This window comes from Tachypleus tridentatus, chromosome 8, assembly GCF_004210375.1.
Source record: "Tachypleus tridentatus isolate NWPU-2018 chromosome 8, ASM421037v1, whole genome shotgun sequence".
NCBI lineage: Eukaryota > Metazoa > Arthropoda > Merostomata > Xiphosura > Limulidae > Tachypleus > Tachypleus tridentatus.
The window spans coordinates 42,330,278-42,351,898 of NC_134832.1; the positions used below are offsets into that span (position 1 = coordinate 42,330,278).

Sequence of the window (21,621 nt, forward strand, 5' to 3'; positions counted from 1 at the left end):
CAAAGTGAACTAGACTTTTTCTGTTAAAAACACCTATAACATGTGAAGTTATTTTTTATTTTGTTAGGCTCGAGCAGCAAGCCCTTACTCTGGTACTATCGAAAACTGTCCCTACCCCACAAGCATCAGTGGACCTTCATCATCATTTTCACGCATAGGAGAAACAGTTACTTCAGCAGTACTACGTGAAGACCCCTTATATAGATACTACCGCCCTGGTGACGTCTCACCACCTACAGCAGAACAAAGATATCGTCCTATCCGAACTACTGGTAGAGTTTACAGTGCTCCTCCGACAAGAGCAAATTCGTACTATGGTTACAGTGATACAATACCTGAAACAGACAATAGAAGATTTTACCATAGCCTTAGCGACCCTTCGTACAGTGCAAGCCCAATACGAGGAGATCCCCGATATCGTAATGCTCGTGCAAGCGACTTCACCTATGATGCAGCCTCTTCGTACGATGACCCAGAGTACCGCACATCTCGTGGCTATGGTACGGGGTACGGCCCTGCGCAGCAACGAGAAGACACGCGTTATCGCAACACTCGTGTTAATGATCCTGCTTACAATCAGGTACCAGCACGTGAAGAGCCACGTTATCGCCGTGATGGCGGTAGGCTTAGTTCAAAAAAGAGGAGAAAGGGAAGAAGAAGGACTTATAATCAAGACTTTGAAACAAGTATTTGATAACAAAACTGAATAGACAATAAATTGAAAACTTTTCTGAAGTTAACATGGAAAAGTTTATTTCCCAAATATATCATGTATTATTATAGGTGTATTTTTTCATGACATAGATGTAAGTTGTACAATATATACGCTATGAACACCCCTGTAAACGTGAACCACATTTGATGAAGTGTAATAATTTCTGAGACCTCCACTCGGCGTTACAATGAAATAGTACAGCATATCGATTAAATTGTTAAAAATGCTATATTTTGTTGTTATTTTCCCATTTCATTTGTATCCTTTTATCAACGTTGATTTTAATACAAAATAAAACTTGTATCTACTGGAAAATTAACAGGAAAATAAATGACAGGAATGTTTTAATAACAGGTTTATTTAATTGATTTATTTCTTAGTACAAATCTTCCAAATTTATATTCTGAACCCAGTACAGAACGAGTGCAAGCCCGAACATGGCATTATTTGAATTGAAAAAACAAAACAAACTGCAACTGAATATCTGTCAGAAATAAACTAAGAGAACTAACTACTGTATAATTATGCAATAGATTCAATCTCCTCATAGTGAAATGGCCATCCATATTACTTTACCGTTCTATAATCAAAATAGCACACAGACATACCCTCTAGGCATTCCATAACCTGTACACGACTAATCCCACAAAGTAAAACCAGTGAATTCTCCAGCAATACCTTTCTTGGGAATGTTAAGTAATACTATAGGAGAATGACCTATGGCACTGTGAAACTAGTGTAAAAATAAGATCACAACATATTGTAAATTTATGGGGATGTCCAATACATGTTGAATGCATGCATATGTCAGAATCAAGTTAAGTAAAGCTGTTTACCTTTTTGGGCTGAAAGAGAAAGACATTTTTCAAAACATTACACTTCCATTTAATTTCAAGCTTATCTCACCATCATTACTTTTTAACCATAAAACCAATGAAATAAAATAATAAGAAAGACTGAATTAACTGTACTTCCATAGTAAACAAAAATTATTGTGAATTTGGGAGTATTGTGAATTGTTCCTTAACATGCAGTCCACTGTTCTCAGACCAGCACTAGATGTTGTTTACTTATTGCACAGAGAAATTCCACGGTAAATCCATCCCTACTACTTGAATCAAGATGTGCCTCTTTATTTGTGCCTGGATGACCACACCCCACCAGAACAAAGTCTGTACTGACTGGCCAAAGTGGTGAATTCACAGGGTGGTGTGCATGGTAGAGTGAAAGATCAAACAACATTTTGATGGCTCCTGTATCAACTAGAAAATTTACTCCCTTGTATAGAATACTTGACAGTAGATATGGGTTTCAGTACCATGTTCACCAATCAATGATGGTTCATGCTTCATCCTGCTGTAGGTCAAGTTCTGCCAAAATTAGATCTGGGTCTTTTGTTTGTTTTTTAAAGCTTTTCTCTTGGTATTTTTAGTATCCATTCACTATTAAGGTAATTCATTGTCATGACCGAGACTTTAGGTCTAATGGTATTCATGAGTGAAATTGGTTTCCCAAAAAGTATTAGATAGGCAAGTTTGCAATAACAGCAGAGTTCACCCAGAAATTTATGAGGGCTTTCTTGAGACATGATTTGATTAAACCTTAATTTTGTGGCATTCTTAGAATAAATGTACTAAATCTTTATTTTCACAAGTAAACAGAAAATGTAGTGAAAGTAGCTATACTGATAGTAGACAGCTATTTGTATTCAAAGTTGCATTTAATCTATGATGCTCTTTTTCTCACAAAATCATCTACAACAGAACCAAATAGGTTGATTCAAAGAAAAAGAATCCTCTCTATTGATCATTTAGTGGAGAACTTAACAATAAAGTGTGTTATAATCTAGAATGTAAACTCACTTTCTTTGTCCAGTGTATAGTATCATTCTGTAACTTCTATTCCCTTACAACACTGGTCAGGTGTCACTTTTAGTTCACATAATATCTACCTAGTAAAGTATGTCCTGGAATTTATCTGTTCTCTCTGGATGCTCCATACAATAATGAAATCACAGATGTCACCTACTAAAGGGAACAAAGTAACTAGAACAAGGTAATGTTAATGACATGTTGCCACTTTGACAGTGTGGTACTAAATAATTTAAAATGAAAGATCTCTATATCACTGTACAAGGTAGAAAAAATGATAATCCCTCATATAACATTTTAACACTTTCCTTCATTTGTGGTACTCTGTTTCTAGCATTTGTATCCATGCCTAAAGAAATAACTTTTCATTTTTTGGATAAGCTAACATTGGAAAACAAATGAAATTTTAGTACGTGGAATGACTTTACACAGAAAGTAAATACTGCTGTTGTTGAAAAGGTGGCATACATTGCCTATAATATGACATGAATCCAAAGAAACTCAGACTTTCTTTTTGTGGGAACATTCAATTTACCACTGCTTTTAAATTTAGTACAGTCTGTAAAATCTCTATACCTCCTGACTGTAGTTCTAAAAACTCTACATGTATTTATGCAAGATAATATTTCTCAAGCATTATCATAAGCATTAAAAAATCATGGCTTTAAATGCTAAAATCTCATCAATATAAATGTTACACTATCCCCACTGCAATCCACATAATGAGTTTCATTAAGTGCTCAAAAGTAGCTGACATGTTATAAAAGCTGAGCAATGTGACATAAAATTTACAAAAATTTTTTCATTGCTTATTAATATTCACCAGCAGTCTGAAGCAAGAATTAACAAACATTCATCTTTCAGTGGCAGCTAAAACATAATGATGCATTATCTCATTCACCTACCAGTGTACCTCCTTTCCTTCTTATGATCACTACTGGTCACAACAGAGCACTCTCTAGTCACTAGTTGCTTTTATCCTTCAGAATCTGATAAATATTGATACTGGTGATATTTCTGGTATGTTCCAAGATAGTTTGTGTGGTGTTTGCATTACAGGATGTGTACCGTAATGATACAGTTATGACAGAAAGTGTTCGTACCCCTGTGTCCCAAGTAGTTTTTTGCTCATAACTTAAAAAGTATCACTATTAGGCTAATAGACATATAGTATATTATAAATATTTACTAACACACATCTACATAAATTTTAGGTAAATTAAATGACAAATAAACTGTTTATAAACAAATAACCAAAAATAGGAGGAGCAGAAAGTGTTCAAATGTTTCAGAACATGTGAAAAAACTGATATTCCTGTAAAAATTTTGTTTAGTTTGGCAAATAAACTACATTATACCATTCCAGAACTAAACACTGGGTTCATAATTATTGGAAGTTAGCCAGCAAAAAATTTACTTCTGGCAATTTAGCTCTGTCATTATCTGCTTGGTCATCATGGCGAACAGGAAACAACTGTCCAGTGATTTAAAAAACCGAATTATTGTAAAATATAAGTCTCGTGTGTCTCTTTCCAGTATTGCTACACAACTTAATGTGCCAAAATCTACTGTTCAAAGCATAATTGCCAAGTTTAAGTTTACAGGATCAACTGCTATCCTCCCTCATTCTGGACGCCCCACCAAAATTCCAGAGAGAACCAAGAGGAAAGTTCTCAGAGAAGTTAGTAGGAACCCTTGTTTAACACGTAATGATATACAGAAACTGGTAAGGGAAACTAGGGTTGAAGTAAGCACCACTACAGTTACGAACATGTTATGCTCTTCTGGGTTCAAATCATGCCATCCTCGTAGAACTCCATATTTAAAGCCTGTTAATTTAGAAGCACAATTGAGGTATGCAAGAAAGCATGTATATAAACCCTTTACCTATTGGAAGAGTATTCTTTGGTCAAACGAGACTAAAATCAAGTTTTTCGGCCACAATGATGTTCGCAGTATTTTCCGCAAGAAGGGAGAACGAAATCTTCCAAAGAACACCGTCCTTACAATTAAACACGGAGGACTGGCTCAATCATGGTATGGGGTTCCTTCAGCTCTTCTGGTGTAGGCAGCCTTCACCGTATCAATAAAATCATGAAATAAGAAGAGTATGTTGATATATTAGGCACTTATATCAAGAATGATGCTTGGAACATGCGGCTTTGGCATTGTTGGATATTCCAGCACGACAATGATCCTAAGCACACATCGAAATATGTACAATCCTGGTTGCAGAGGAACCATATAAGCGTTCTGGAGTGGCCATTGCAGTCACCTGATCTCAACCCAATTGAAAATGTTTGACATGAGTTGAAGACCAGGGTTCATCAGCGTCATCCGAAAAACTGGCAAGAGTTGGAGGCCTTCTGTAAAGAAGAATGGAAGAAAATACTAGTTGAGTACTGTCAACAATCATGAAGGGCTATGAGGAGAGATTGCGCCAAGTAATTCACCTAAAAGGCTACACAACTGACCATTCAAGTAGACACACAAACACTTTCTGCCCCTCCTATGTTTGGTTATTTGTTTATAAACAGTTATTTGTCGTTCAATTTACATAAATATTTATGTAGATGTGTGTTAGTATAGTATTTATAATATACTTTACTTTCATTATCCTAATCATGATATTTTTTTAAGTAATGAGGAAAAATCTACTCACAACACAGGGGTACGAACCCTTTCTGTTGTAACTGTACCAGGTGATTCTTGTTCTTCCTAGCAGCCTGTTTGTTATAACAAATACATCAGCAAGTTCTAGTAGTAAACTCCCAAGCCTTCTTTGCCAAGCTGTTAATGTTAAATACATGATGTACATGTGCCTAAAAAGTAATTTATTAACTATATATTAGTTTTGTTAAAATTAATTAGCTTTCTTGGGAATATAAAAAAATTGTTTATACATTCTTATATACACATTTCCACTGTATCTTAACAAAATAAATGATAATACTGGCATTATCTCAGCAGCTAACAAAAAAAATGGAGAAAGCAGCTGCAAACTTTAAAGTAAGATTTCTCTATACTTCATATAGTATACAAGAAATTCAGAAAATATTTTAAAAACATAGTACTGAACTATTTAAAATAAAATGTTTTCAGACAACGACTTTGAATTTCTGAAAAAAACTGATAAAAGCTCGTAATAAAACTTAAATTTGTAACAGAATTACACACTTCAGTGAGCATATCTTATTGGTGGCATTAGAATAATTGCTATCTTAACTTTTGTACTATTTGAGAATTTCTAGAATTTTCTTTGATTTCTTTTGAAGAAGAACTGACTCAAGAAAGGTCCTCTGCAAGTGAATGATACTGTAGCATTCAGAAAGCTCATGAAAAATGCCCATAATGTTTTATTAGAAGACATCAGGAAAAATTATGGAAATTGATTATGTAATTTGTGAATGATTGTGTGTTGTTAAGCACAAATCTTCACAGTGGGCTATCTACTTTATGCCCACCATGTGGATCAAACCCTGAATTTTAGACTGTACACCCTCAAGCTTACTATTGAAAGATCAGAGGTTGTCTCATGTTTACCCATATATACCACAGTAATGAAAAAAAAAAAAAAGTCATTAAAGATATAGTAAAAATCTATATAAATTTGGGTAAAAACACTGTTGTATTAGTAAGATAAATAAAAAAGAAACTCAAAGATACAGTAAAGATCTATAAAGTTGTACCAGTTAAAAGATAATACATTAAAAAAGACAGTACAGACCTAAATGGATTGTGTAGAAAAATGTTACTCAGATAAACAGATTTATCAAATAAATGATAAAAACCTAAAAGAGTTATGTAAAAATACACAAATGTTTTATAATGGTTCTGGAAAAAACAGTTATATTAAATAAATAAACACTTACCGACATTAATAAAGTAGAAAGTTAACAACCTTTCATTACAAAACATGCTTGCCTTTTCAGCTGTGGGGGCAATATAATGTGATCATCAATCCCATTATTCAATGGTAAAACAGTAGCCCAAGAGTTGGTGGTGTGCCGTGATGACTAACTGCCTTCCCTCTAGTCTTACACTGCTAAATTAGGGACAGCTAGTACAGATAGCCCTCATGTAGCTTTGCATGAAATTCACAAACAAACAAACAAACAAACAAAACTACACTTAAAATTTCCTAAGTGTCTTAATAATGATTCTCTTCTATATATATGCACTTTCTTTTTTACTCAGTGCACTGTATATTGTTTTGAATTCTATGCTATGATTGTTTTGAGATAAAATTCATTAAAAGTTTGAAGAACATAAAATATAATTTTGCAACTGTTACAGTGAATTCAAAATATTTTCTTCTCTCTTATGCCAGTATTGGCATTTAAACTCAAATAACAAAAATAACAAATAAAAAATACAAAACCAAGTATATAAATGTTATAATCTTTGTACAGGCAGGAGGCTAACTACAAGTCTCTCATCAAATTTTAACTGTACATACTGGTATGTGTATTTCTAACTAAAAACACATAGTTGACTTTTTGCCCAGCTTCTTTCTTTGTGTGTTTGTACACGTTAGTAAAAAATATACTTAGTCAATATGTAGCATAGGAAAATGTGTTGATCCATTATTTCTGTCAGCTAGTATATACATAATTATAATTTAATTACTCTGTAGATTAATCAATTTGTTTCTATTAACCAAAGGTCATAGTTAGCAATAGTATATATTTTTTAATATTTATACCGTATTTAATATGTAGCAAAAAAAATTATATACATATTCAAGGCAATCTTTTAAATTTCTGGGCTCAAAACAAATTTTACTCACATCCATGCACACTGATGTGTGGTAGTGTACAGTTCACCATAATCAGTGGACTACAACTTTGAAATCAGACACAAAATTTTATTTCCATAGCAGTGCCATTTTTTAATTTTTAATGAAAGCCAATTCATGTCAAACATCCCTAAGTATATGCAAATTTTACTCTTCTGCAATACTTGCAAATCTCTAATTAGTATTTCATTATTTTTAATTACAACCTGAATGAGTTTTTGCATATTAAAAGAGAGAAACTATTCTTCTACTTTACATTTTTTAGCTTATTTGGGTTATAAAGCTAAATTTATATTATTAACACATCAGAAGGTAATGTCTGTAATAAAACATCTAAAAGTGTAATCACTTTGACTAGTGAAACTAAACACAGTATACTACATGATAGTAATAATACACATTGTTTTCACCTCTTTGTCAAAATTAAGACAGAAAAATATTTCATAAATTTATTAAGTTTGGTTATTTTTAAAACAAATTCTGTAATTCACCTTTGGTATAGCAGTTGTTGTTTATTTAAGTTTCAACTACTTTAGTTTTTAAAATATTAATGTAATTAACATTTTCCCTAGATATAGTGGTTACTACTCAGATCTTACAAAACAAATATTTAACTTTAATTAACATACTTGAAAGAATATGGGGAATGCTACTGATCCAAATATGTATTTCAACTTGGATACTGAATGAACATATACTTACAAACAAATCAGTAAAAAAGGGTTGCCTTGTCAGCTTTTACTCCATTCATGTTCATACAGGTTGTTTGTTTTTCTTATAATTAATACTAAACATTGTATGTTTATATATATATATATATATATATAACTTGCTTATTTAACTTCATTAAAATGTACTAATTTTCACTATTACACACACACTGACAGTCCACCATTAGTACCTCCTGTCCATGTGAGGAATACTGATATATACTATTAGCTTGAGCATAATAGCTGCAATAAAATCAGTCACTCTATAGAGCAATAGGTAAGAATATGTCAGACTTAAACAGGAATGTGGCAGTGGGGCATTACTATATAAATTTCATTAGTAAAGACCATTTCTATGATTGGTTGTTCAAAGTCTTATCAAGAGAAGCAAAAGCTGGTGGCTGACTAAAGGAGAAGATGGTTAAACATGCTTATTAAATGCAACAGACTGTGCTTCATTTGACTAATTACATTAAAAGTGATTGGGATTCAGCCATATGCAATGGACATAAAAAAAACTATCTTATAGTGATCTTCAGTACAAACACTGCTCATCTCTAATGCAAACAGAAAACATTCTGTTGACAGTAAATGACTTGAAATGTGTAAGATGATGTAAAAAAACACTTTAGTCCTTATCAATGCTAAAAACTGGGTAAAAGTATGGGAAGATGCATAAGCCTAGTGACACTGCTTGTGTTGTTCTAACAGTACACAACGTGCTAGAGAAGATTTGTGTGACAGAAGTGTTCTGTGATTCCTTAATAAGAGTAAGTAACATCCACAGTATACCTGAATTTCAAGAGTGATTACAACTGCTGTTCCAAGGCAACAGTGAAACAATCTGGTATCTTCACAATATCCAACACTGTTTTTGAAAAACATAGCTGTGACAACCGTGAACCAAGTTCTTAGAAAAATTGGCTATTACTGAGAACTCTATATCTAGCCGAGTTCTGACCTTTACTGTGATAAAAAGTTCAACCAAGTATCAGGTGGTGCTTCTAATAAAGTATCCAGTCAATATATATCAAATAATACACATTTATATGATCAAAGAAGTATTCAATTGGAATTGTTATGCTGTTAAAAACATCAAAATACATTTCTATTTTACTCTATATTTATCGTCAACTGTGGTGCCTGTCCAAGCATTCATCTGTCTTACACTTGAAAAGCTGCACACACACAGACAAAGCTCAATATTCAATTTTAATATGACAGGAAAACAGGCATGAATACTGAAGCCAAATTTTATTTCACAAACATGATATTGTAATCTAAATTGTTAAGAATTACTCACAATATCATTCACAATTCAAAATGCAACTTAAAGAATAAAAATGTATGTTTACAGTATGTTATTGTTGAGCAAATCTTAGCATGACTGAAATACTCAACAATTACTTCTCACAGTGGGTGGTAGAAGTAGCTTAGAGCATTGGCTCTAAGTGAAACCAAGAGTGCAACACAACCATTTTCAAGTTCATGAAATAATTAACAGTTGATAGATTAACTTAATTTTTTTCCCATTACTGGAGATGGGTATTTTTGCTTGTAACAAATAAAACATTAAAAATTACTATTATTCTTAATGAATAAGATAGAAAGAAAAGCAATCCAACTAGAATAAGGAACTCTTTATTTCAGTCTTAACTAAAAACAAAAGAAAACAAGGTTCCATATTCTTTTTCTCTGATGAAGCTTCAACAATTATCAAACATTTTAAACCAGGGGTTCCCAACTGGTGGGTCGCAACCCCCCAGGGGGTCGCGAAGCCTTGGCAGGGGGGTCGCGTAGCCTTGTTAGAAGTAGCTTGGGATAACATTAATTTTATTTCATCAATTACATTTTCAAGTTGCTAGTGCCAAAAGGTTGGGAACCCCTGTTTTAAATAATAAGAATAAAGGCACAATATATGAGTTGTTTCATTTACAAAAATTACTGATCACATAAACAACAACATTTCTTTGCTACTTTCCAAGAAAAATAAATGGTGAATTTTACCACATTTTATAATTCAAATAAACAGAGTACATTTGGTTTCAAAGTAGCTACAGGTTAATGCTTAAGCAAATACTGACACTTCAAAAAACTCATAACAACTTCTTTTTCACTATAATACTGCTACTGTATTAATATCTACTAGATACTTAAGCAACTCTAATTACTAAAACCAACATTATTATGAATAAATCAAATATATGATATTTTTGTTTTTTCTAACAACATAAAATAGTTTCAGATTACTTTAGTAAAGATTTTTGCTACAAAATAGTAGATGTGATATTTCCATAGGGCCAAATTTTACAGTAGTGTTCATTTAGGTATCTATTGAAAAAACTAAATACTTGTATTCCCAATGTTATATAAATGCTAATATTATATAACAAGGCATTATTCCAAAACTGAAGGAGTTCTAAAGTAATCAACATTTCAAAGTGATCTAGACATTTCCAAAGCTTTGCAAAAGTGTTGTTTTTGATTTCTTAATGTTCAGAGCAATTCTTTAGATAAGTCAGTTATAAAAACACCTACATTACAATAATTACAGTAACATAGATTCACTGAAGTAGTTTCTAGGTTTTATAACCTTTATGGTGTTTTGGTTACTTTGGAAATCCCACGATCCAATAACTTCACCTATATATTTATAGTGTAATAAAGTACTTGTTAGCCAGTTAAAGTTTACAATCTCAACCAACATTTTCACAATGTTCCAGATACCTCACCTGCCCCACAGTTTACTACTTCAGCATACATCTTTACAGTGTCCCAGATACCTGAGCTACCCTAAAGTTTAATACCTCAATCTAAGTCTCTGCAATCTTCTATGTATTTCACCTGCCTTAAAGTTTGACACCTCAACTCATATCTTTGCAATGTTCCAACTAACTCAGTTGTCCTAAATTCCATCACACTATCTTACACTTTTAAAATGTTTCTCAGTCTTCCCAGAGTCCATGGAATCATTTTACATCTTTACAATATCCCAAGTTTTTTAGCAGTTCTGCAATCTACCAATCCCTCCTACTGTGTTACAGGAATCTGTAGAGTACTTAAGCCTATTGTTCCCTCCAAAACTTATAAAGAAATTAAATATGTAGTTACAGTAATTATAGAATTCATATTGAAATGTCCTAACCACTGCACAAGCCAAACCTTTTAGTGCAATACAAGTCCTCAAACCTATTACCTCATCCTATACACTAAAAATGCTTTGAGTACCAAAGTAATCCTAAAGTTTATTAATTACTCCTACTCCTTTATTATTCCAGGAAACTTAGGAGTTCTTCAATTGTCCTATATTTCTACATTAATCAAGGTAGCTCAACAGTCCAAAATATTGCAGTTTTGTCTACGCCAAAACTTTTATTTTTAATGCTTTTTTAATCTAAATATTTGATATCAGACTTCCAAACACTTCCAAATTCCTTAACCATTTTACAACATAACTACTAGGGTCAAGCTATACTTTTATCTCATCTTACAATAAAGATCAACCATCATAATAAACTGCTGTCCCAATGTTTTTAATTGCATTCAAAGTATTTCTGCAAGTTGTGGAAGTAAAGGTATATAATGATTTTAAAAATAATGCTACAGAGCCTTCCCCCATACACATGGATTTACGTATATATGACACTTGAAAACAAGAAATGTGTAATAACAACACACTGAACTGAACTGGAAAATACACAGTTTTAAATTTTCCAAATCCATGCAAATATTTGGTTTTGTTCATAATGAAACATTCAGAGAAAAAAAACAACTTGAAAAATAAAATATTCTTGAAACACAAAATGACTTTCGTCGATTTACAATTCACATACATTCAATGACTATTAAACACTGAAGAAATGGAAGGGGACGATTTAAGAATTACTTTCTCAGAGAAAATTACTAAACAATTGATAACTACAATATAAATGTTCTAATAATTAATGTATAACACAACCTTGAAAATAACTAGTGAGTATTCCATCTACAACAACAATCACTTTAAAACTGAGAAATCAACAATACTTTGATAAATTCTAGTTACATATATCTATCAATAAAAAAAACAATCTTAAAAAGTATTTTTCAGTTTATTACTTAGTAAACACAGGTTTACCCTTTAAACTGTATGAGATTATTAAAATGTATGTTCAAACTTTCTTAAAGATAACATATATTTATCAATCCACAAAATACATAATCATTGGAAAACTTGCATAATTAACTCAAATCTTTCAAATGTAAAACAAACTAACTATACAGAAAATGCAAATGAAATCTCCTAAAATGAAAAAGCTCCAATATTCAGGTTTCATGATGTGCTGTCATGAAGAGAACTAGTTAATAAATAACAAAAGTTTATTAAACTGGTTTTTGTATAAGCGATAAAGTAAAAATATCCTATATGACTAGTTACAGAGAATTTATGAGCATATCAAAGATTACAATACTGAACTTTATGCTAATGTCAACAAGCTGCTTTATCTTTCTTATTCAGAAATACAAAATATTAAATGTCAAATTATCTCACTGAATGTGTCACATAACTACCATTATTAAACATCTTTTTCACCATTAAATCTTTACACTCATTCTAACTCTTCACCTTGGCTCTAATCATGTGTGTGGAATTGAATTTTACATTGCAGCTAACAGAAAGTCTAAAACTTGTTTATCAAGTTTTAAAATATAACACAACTGCAAGCAGTAATCCATCATAACAACAACCAGACATGGTGACAGATCAACTTTATAAGATTACATCAACCAACTGGTAATAGAACCACGTCTTCAAGGAGGTCTGAAAACAAAGCTTGTATTGATGTATGAAAAGTTTTACATTTTTCATGCATTTATAAATGAAAATTCAAACATTCTGTAAAAAAAATGAAGTTACTGGTCTAAGCATCCAGTGGTAGTAGGGTCAACATAAAAAAATGCACACAAATAAATTACCATAAATTCATTACCATTAAAAATATTTAAATCCTCTGAATATCAAGATACTATTAAAATGTTTTCAAATATTGCAATCACTACAATTATTTTATCTCTACAGCTGTTTACATCAATATTTACTCACAACGAGAAATATATGTCTCTCTATTTTAACATCTGAATATATCATTCCCATTAACTGTTCTATCTTTATAACACACTAAAAACTAGAAGTTTTGAGAATAATAATTATTGTATCACTATAACCTTCACTACTAAAACAACTGGTTACTACAATTATACATTACTGAAATAACTGACCAAAACAGATGTTGTACCTCTATTATTTTTTGATTGATGAAAATTTTTGTTTTAGTTACCATTATGTCTAATACATTCTAATCAATGAAAGATTTTGTTCCAACAACTTTTGTTCTATATTAAATTTTTAATACCTGGAAATAAGTTATTACAGTGAGAATATTATCAATCCACTAGAAGATTCTGACATGATATAAATCTTCCAACACAATTTCATTCTCATAAATAACTAAACAGTGTTTCAATATCACTAGCATCTCCTTAAAACATCTTACTTTGCAGTATACCACTTTCATATTTCAATACTGTTTAGCTCATCATGGTAACTTTTAAACACAGTATCTCTGAATTGAATTTACTGACAGAACTGGAATAAAAATGTAGATAAGCTGAACATGTTCAAGCCAACCAGATACTGTAACAACCTACAGTGCTGTTAACAAAAAAGAAACAAAAGAAATAAACATCAAGATATTGAAGGTTCAAGCATGTTCTAGACTTCCTTAAAAAATAATATGTATATCAGAAATTATGTTTATAAAATATTCAGTAACTGTTAGATTGTATCAAATATCTAAAATACAAGTTAAATTGCTGTTAGGACACCATACTATATATAAACAACTGAATGTTGTTGCATATCAGACTCATAACAAGGTTACATTTTACATGAAGTTTCCCCTCTTATATTACTACCTAAAAACTAATCTTCACTTTATAATGTATAACACAATGAAGTTGAACACATTTTATACTATATGCTATTATTAACAAGATCTTAAACCACAGTGCAGGATCAAAATACAATAAATACTGTGCTTGTAAAAAGAATCCAATAATCAGCAGCAAGTGTACTGTGACATAATATTAAATGGAACAGTAGGCATATGAGGCAACTAAGCGTTCAAAACTACGTCTCCACACTGCATGACTGAACACAGTATAAAATGGTTATCACCCATTCAAGTAGTCTTCAACACAATATATAACAAAAATGAAACCTCCAAATCATAGAACATGACATTGTGTAAACACAAGTCATGTGAACCCTCAAAACCACAGAATAAAACACTGTGTAAACAGAAGTTACATGAACCCTCAAAACCAAAGAATACAACTCTATGTGTAGATAAAAAAGTCACAATTTTAGAAACCACAGAACACAATATTATGTAGATATAAATTACACTAATCAATAACTGCATGAAATAATAAACCATATAAAAAATCAATGTCTCAAGGTATGAAGTATGGCTTGAAAAAATTTATGATTACTGGATCTCTTAACATATTATATAATTTATAATACACTATAACATTATCAAACACCACAATGTTTAAAAATTAGTAGATATTAAATTATACCAAACCACTAACAAAACATGCTGTAAATGTGCAAAAAGACATCAGATTCTTCAAAATCAATACATACTGTAATGTGTAACCAAGTACGAATTACAACTTTATGTCACATCAATCTTTTAAAGACTATAGAAAGCCACATTGTGTAACTATATTTCACATGCAAAGCCACATCACTACATTTTAACAACACTATCAAGTCTACAAAACAACACTGTATAACTATATTTCACACCAAACTATTCAAGTCCATGCAAAGCCACATCATGCAACTATATTTCAACCAAACTTATCAAGTCTACAAAGCAATACTGTGTAACTCTATTTCACACAAAACTATTCAATCTCATGGAAAACCACAATGTATAACTGTATTTCACACCAAATTGTTCAACACTGTGTCTTACACAACAAACCTTTTGAGCCCACAAAGCCAACTGTGTAACTATACTTCATATCAAACTGTTCAGGCCCACATAATACCACATTGTGTAACTGTATTTCACACCAAACTGTTCAAATCCACAGAATACCACACCATGTAAACTACACTGTGATTTTGCATGGTAAGTGTAAATACCTCAAAACTCTTCAAGAGCCACTGAACACAAAACTGTGTAAATAGAAAATAGCAAACTAAGTCAAATGAAATAAATACTACAGCAAATTATAACCCCAATGAATCCCATATTGTATATGACTGAGACACTAAACTGTAAACCCAACAAACACTGTACTGTATGCATGCAAGAAACATGTAAGCCCACTGAGCACCACTGTGTGTACTAAACAAAACTGTATGCCCACTGAGCACCACTGTGTGTATGAAAAACTGTATGCCCACTGAACACCAGTGTGTAAGAAGTATTAAACTTAAACCTACTGACAAGTACAAAATACTCTTAAAGATATAAATCTAATTCCAATAAATTAAACATTTAAGTCAGCAGATCTAGAATATCATCTCACAACACAAAATTGTTAAATCAAGTTAGTGAAAGAATCTTTCAAAGCCACCAATTAACATACTATGTAAGTGTGGTATACATACAGTCCCTACAAAATGTCAGTTATCAGAAAACTGCAGTTACATATGGGTTGATTCAATAGTGAACTCAGTAAAAGTACAAAATATGAAACAACAATAGTTCTTAAAACGTTATACTGAGTGCATAGAAATTTTCAAGGAAAGTAATTACAAAACATTCAGTTGTAAAAGATATGAAAATGTTAAAAGTATTAAGAATTGGATTAATCTATAAAACAAATAATACTGTGGTAAATACACAAAGAAATTTGAGCTAGAAGTTTTAGATTGTGTATCCAATGTACAAGCCACAAATTATGACCATTCTGCAAGAAAAAAGTTTATATTCATTCTGCAAATAACACAAAGTGTTACTGTGATTTTACAAAGTATGCTGTTATTCATAACAGAATATTAAAAACCCACGTACTGACAAAAACCAACACTTAATACAGTTTGTGTTGTTAATTTCTTTTATCCATTTTTCCACTAAAGAACCTGTTTTTGTAATATTCATCCATATTTTAGAATTAGTTCAATACCTTGTAATACAACATAACTATATTAGTAGTACTAAATGCGAGATACTATGTTACAATATAATAAGATTAATAGCATTTTAAATAACATCACTATTTACTGGAAAATTTAAGTTTCCAGTAGGAAGAGCATATACTATAATTGAATTTACAATGTTTCTCTTACACTACTGCCATAAGTAAAGTATAGAACTCATCAGGCCAACTAAATGCATTATACAAAATTTTAGTGTGTGATATAATATCATACACATGCAATTGCAAACATCTTTCTTTTAGTAACTGTACCTTGCTCTGAATGAACTTCAACAGTCATTTGAATAGTGTTGATGTCTGTTTTGAGTTTTAAGTAACAAATTTGTATCTCAACAAATTACCAAGTTAAAGTAAACAAATGTTTCATATTTTGGTCTCAGTTTCCATTATTTAAGCACACACTAGGCATCTTAGTATGACATATACTTGAGAGTTTTATGCAATCTTATCAGAATATCTGTGTTAATGATATTTTAATAAATGAAAACGTTACATTAATAAAATGGTGGTCATGAAATATAAATATTACAAAAACTAGCTTATTTTGAGCTGACATATTTCTATCCTTAGCATTCTATATACATGTAAATGTATGTATGTAAGGAGTTAACATGTACCACTTATTTTTTGGTTAGGCTAAAAACTGCCAAAAATATCAATTGCTAATTGATCAAGTGGCAGTTATGAGTTCCTACATCACCTAACTGAATAAAACATTTGTGTCTTAAAAAAAAGTACACAAGACCAGACTCTAAAATATAAAACTATAAAATGTATGTTTTGAAATATACATGTAAACATAAGTAATTACAGTTTTTAATCCTGGTTAAATCTCTCTCAAATGGTTTAATCAGTGACTATGAAATAAGTCAAATACACTAACTGAGCTCTTTTAGTCCCAAGTTTTCTATAAAAGCAGTGAGAGTACTTGACTAATGACCAGGTAAGAGTGGTCATAAAAGCTTTTTGTGGTTTGCCTGGCATTCATAATGATGTCTGTATTGTTATTTGCAATTGTTATTGTACATATTTAGCAGGACTCTGATAGAAGTTATTACACATTTGTAAGATAGATTACCATACTCAATCAAGCCAAATGTCTCAGGTGAGAGGAACATTAAATGATTCAACACATTTTCATATTCACAGGTACAGTATGTGTGTGTGTAATGTACACACACACACACACATCTTTGTGTTCTGATAACTCAACAAATTCTTTAGTTGGCAGTTATAGTACGCATATTTTTGAATTTCAAGTCTAGAAAACTTTGCCAACCACAAGCATTTTCTGAAGTTTTTATTTTTTTATTATTTATTATCATACTAAATATTACTTAAATAGAGAAAAAACTCTGCAGAAGCAGCAAAAGGCACAAATCACATAAAAGTGTTGAAATCTTGATGAAGTTAAAGTGAGATTTCAAAGAACTTTAAACTTATATTTTCAGCATCCTTCAGTGTTTTGAAGAACAATGTTGAATAACTAAAACACTGATCTAACTTAATATCAGGTATAAGTACATACAAGTTAGGTACACTACCTTTGAAACAGTTAAAATTATACACTTGTAGCACAATCTTTTTAAGAAGTTTTCTTCATCCTTAATTGTGTTTATTTTAGCACTGTTTTAATTATGGATATGAAAGTTAATTATTGTTATGAAGTATTGAATTTTTCTCTCCTAGGCATACAGGAATGATAGTTGGGTCATTCCATGTCAAATTATCCAGATTTTGTAAAATTTTCTAGGTGATCCCTCAGAATGCCTTAAAAAAAATTCACATGTGCCCTCTACCCATATAATGAAACGTTGCCAAAGATTAGATCAATATTTCTAATAGTTTTTTGATTTACAGCCCTTTAAAATTTAATTACTTTTTTGTTATTTTTGGCAAATTCATTTTTGGGCAACTTTGGCTACTTAAAAGCTGCAAGAGAAATGGTGGTAGAAGGCCAAAATTTGCTATACTGATTGAATTAATCTCACAGAATTAAAAAATGGTCTCAAACAAAATTTATCTCTCTTACGATTTGCATAGTGAGGCTGTAAAATCACCTGAAAACCCAAAATTATAAAAAACATTGGTTTATGTAATAAGCCATAGCTCTAAGACTTAATATGATAGGGTCTAATGATAGCAATGACAATTATCAGCCAGGGAAATATGTGGCATGCATATACGATCATGAACGGTATGTGGGATACATAAAAGATAGATCAGATGAACATTCCAACGTGTTGTCATTAATTATGACGAAATCAAGAATCGAACTGTTCTCATGGCCTGCAAGGTCACATAAATATGAAAGCTGGATTCCTTTCCAACATATTCTTTGTCTGATAAATGCACCTACCGTGCAAGGCAGTAGTGCTCGTCACTATGTTCTAAGTCAAAGTGATCTCAACATAATCAAACTCGAATTTCAGAAATTTATTCAAGCTGTCTGAATGTTTATTTGATGTTGTTAAGACTAATTTATCATCAAAGCACTTTTTTGAAACATTTCATTGTCACGATTATTGCAGTTTGGTGTCACTATAATCTTTCTCAATTATTCCCTGTTCTAGTACTGTGTTTTTTGTGTCTGATTTACCTTTGTATTTATTATATTATGAATCCTAAACTCAGCCATATTTACATAACTGTAATGCATACACAATATATTTGCATTGCCATGGGATCTAACTAGTTATGCCAATAAACTTGTTCAGAAATGAATTAATTCTTTCTTGTTTCTTACAACTTCATTATTTAACACTGTAAAAGGCTGGTTAGAATATTTCAGTGGGATTCATAAAATTCTGACAGGTATTTTTCAAAATTGTATGGATATATTTGCATACAGTAACACACCTGAATTGAATTTTGTTTAAATAAAAAACGTATGGTCAGAGAATACTTTAAAAAAATTATAACTCAAAAAGTAGGTTGAACACCATCCTGATTATTTTTTGTATATCATATTGAGAGGTGTAAGGATATATGGTAAAAATCTGAAAAGGCTGAATGACTGGTGACATGGTCAAACTGTAGCCTGAAGTAGGGCTATTTTTAGCTGAATCATAAAAAGTTGCATGCAGCTAAATTTTTTTACAGACGATCTAACAGACTTTTAATTACAACAATTGCTAATTTATCAACTGATATGTTATAGGACATTTGAAAACAAAATCAGCTTTGTATCATATTAAGTCTTAGAGCTATGGCTTATTACATAAACCAATGTTTTTTACAATTTTGGGTTTTCAGGTGATTTTATAGCCTCACTATGCAAATCCTAAGATAGATAAACTTGGTTTGAGATCATTTTTGAATTCTGTGAGATTAATTCAGTTAGTGTAGCAAATTTCAGCATTCTACCACCATTACTCTTGCAGCTTTAAGCAGCCAAAGTTGCCCAAAAATAGATTCACCAAAAATAAGAAAACATTAACTAAATTTTACAGGGCTGTAAATCAGAAACTATTAGAGATATTGATATAATCTTTGGCAATTTTTCATTATATGGGTAGATTAGTACATGTGAATTTTTTAAAGGCATTCTATGGGGGTCACCTGCAGCATTCTAGATGATTTGACATGGAATGACCCAGTTGTTACAGTGCCAGTTATTTACATGATCTTTAGTCTCAACATCCAGATATAAAATAACAGTTAAGAACATTCAATTGTAATTATAATACCAAAATAAACATACAATTTAATTTTTATGCTGTACTTTCCTATACATAGAACAAACTTAAAGTTCTTTATTCTCTCTCTCAAAGAAAGGTAAATGTTTTATCAGAAGACACTACAGTTAAGTGTGAACTATAATCAGTTTATAACACAAGCATTTGAAGAAGTGTTTAAGCCAGTTTTTTTTTCACACTTGATCTGGTTTTCTAAGCAATGTTTATGATACTTTTTCAAACTTGCATTGGCCTTTTACATCTCAATCATGAAATATAAAAGTACTGAACCTGTAAAATTGTTTAGAAGTGAAAAAAGAGAAGAGGTTACTGAAAAATCTTGGGTATAGCCCTTTTCACATTGTTTAAATTAAAAGCTCTAGTGAAAGTAAAAATATTTAGGGCAAGTATGGATTCCACATATACCAAACTAAGAGTTAATGCAAGTTAATCTAGATTATTATAAAAACAATATACATACAGAAAGTTTTATCAAATTTACTGTTTGATTTTTAACACCACATTAAGAGTACTGGTATCAGTAAGGCACCTAATATACATCTGTTCATCTAAGTAATCAAAACAGCCAAGGTCCAGTTAAAATATTTAACCATACACCATAAAATAAGGCATTATCTTGGTACAACACAAATAGCTACATAATATCCATATGTTCAAAGTTCCCATTCAGAAGAGACAACACAAAGTTGACATTCTTATAATTACATTAAATAAAGCATATTTTTTAAAGACAGCTTGAACAGCTAATAAGTATACACTTTAAAGTAAATTATTTCTTTATGATGAAACCATAACTTGCATACACCATGATCAGTGAAGATAGACAATATATAGTACACATGCATAAATATGTGGCAACTTCAAAAATTAGAGGGAATGTCTGATATTTCAGTATGCTAATATAATTCAGAATGATGGCTTAGAAATCAAAATGAAAGAAAAAAATTGAACATATTACTTCCTTTTGACACTTACAAAAAAAATTATTCCAAAACAAAAAAGGATAAAAAGAAATTAAGTCATACAAGTTTATACAGACAAGAGATGGTTGCACAATTCTACCAACTCTGCAACAACCACTTGAAACACCACAAAATATTAAAGCACATTGCTGAATACAGAGATAAATTTCTAACAAAAAGCAACATGCATCTTTTGAACATGGAGTTGAAATTTTTATTTTGGTGTTTTGAGATAAATTTGCAATATGTCTGTATAATTTAAAATATACGAACAGAAGTACTAAGTTCACAACCTCTGTTATAATAAGAATTTCCTGTTTTTTAAATCATCAATTTTCCTATCTACCTCACAAATAATTATCCATACTTTATCACTTTAAATACTGTATGTTATGCTTACATGAGAAAGACATCACACAAGCTTTTACCAAAATGCACAAAAATGTTCTGCCCATGACTACAAGTCAACTATTGCAATCATGTTACACTAGCTCTTCCAATAGTACATAAAGATGTTCTGTCCATACTTATAAGACAACTATTGCAACCCTTTTTATCATAAAGTTAAAAACTTATATAATGTATTATATGTAAAAACATACTTGTCTTCATATTATATTGCTATCAAATTTACAGGTAATGAT

At 31.2% G+C, this 21,621-nt stretch overlaps 1 protein-coding gene and 1 long non-coding RNA gene across 27 annotated transcripts in view; one reads left to right on the forward strand and one right to left on the reverse strand.

Annotated features, from left to right (window-relative positions):
* Nucleotides 1-1,068, forward strand: part of LOC143222270 (plasma membrane calcium-transporting ATPase 2-like) — a 251,808-nt gene extending 250,740 nt beyond the window's left edge. For all 26 annotated transcript variants that reach the window (XM_076448541.1, XM_076448542.1, XM_076448543.1 and 23 more), the window contains one exon: nucleotides 68-1,068. In XM_076448541.1, coding sequence (XP_076304656.1) covers nucleotides 68-694 — 627 coding nt within the window. In that variant the 3' untranslated portion in view covers nucleotides 695-1,068. The remainder of the gene's footprint in view (nucleotides 1-67) is intronic.
* On the reverse strand, nucleotides 1,054-19,554 carry LOC143222273 (uncharacterized). The gene is made up of 2 exons (XR_013012146.1): nucleotides 5,249-19,554; nucleotides 1,054-4,952 (listed from the first exon to the last, which is right to left on the reverse strand). It is a non-coding gene; the product is annotated as an uncharacterized LOC143222273 (long non-coding RNA).
* Between the last annotated feature and the right edge of the window lie 2,067 nt (nucleotides 19,555-21,621).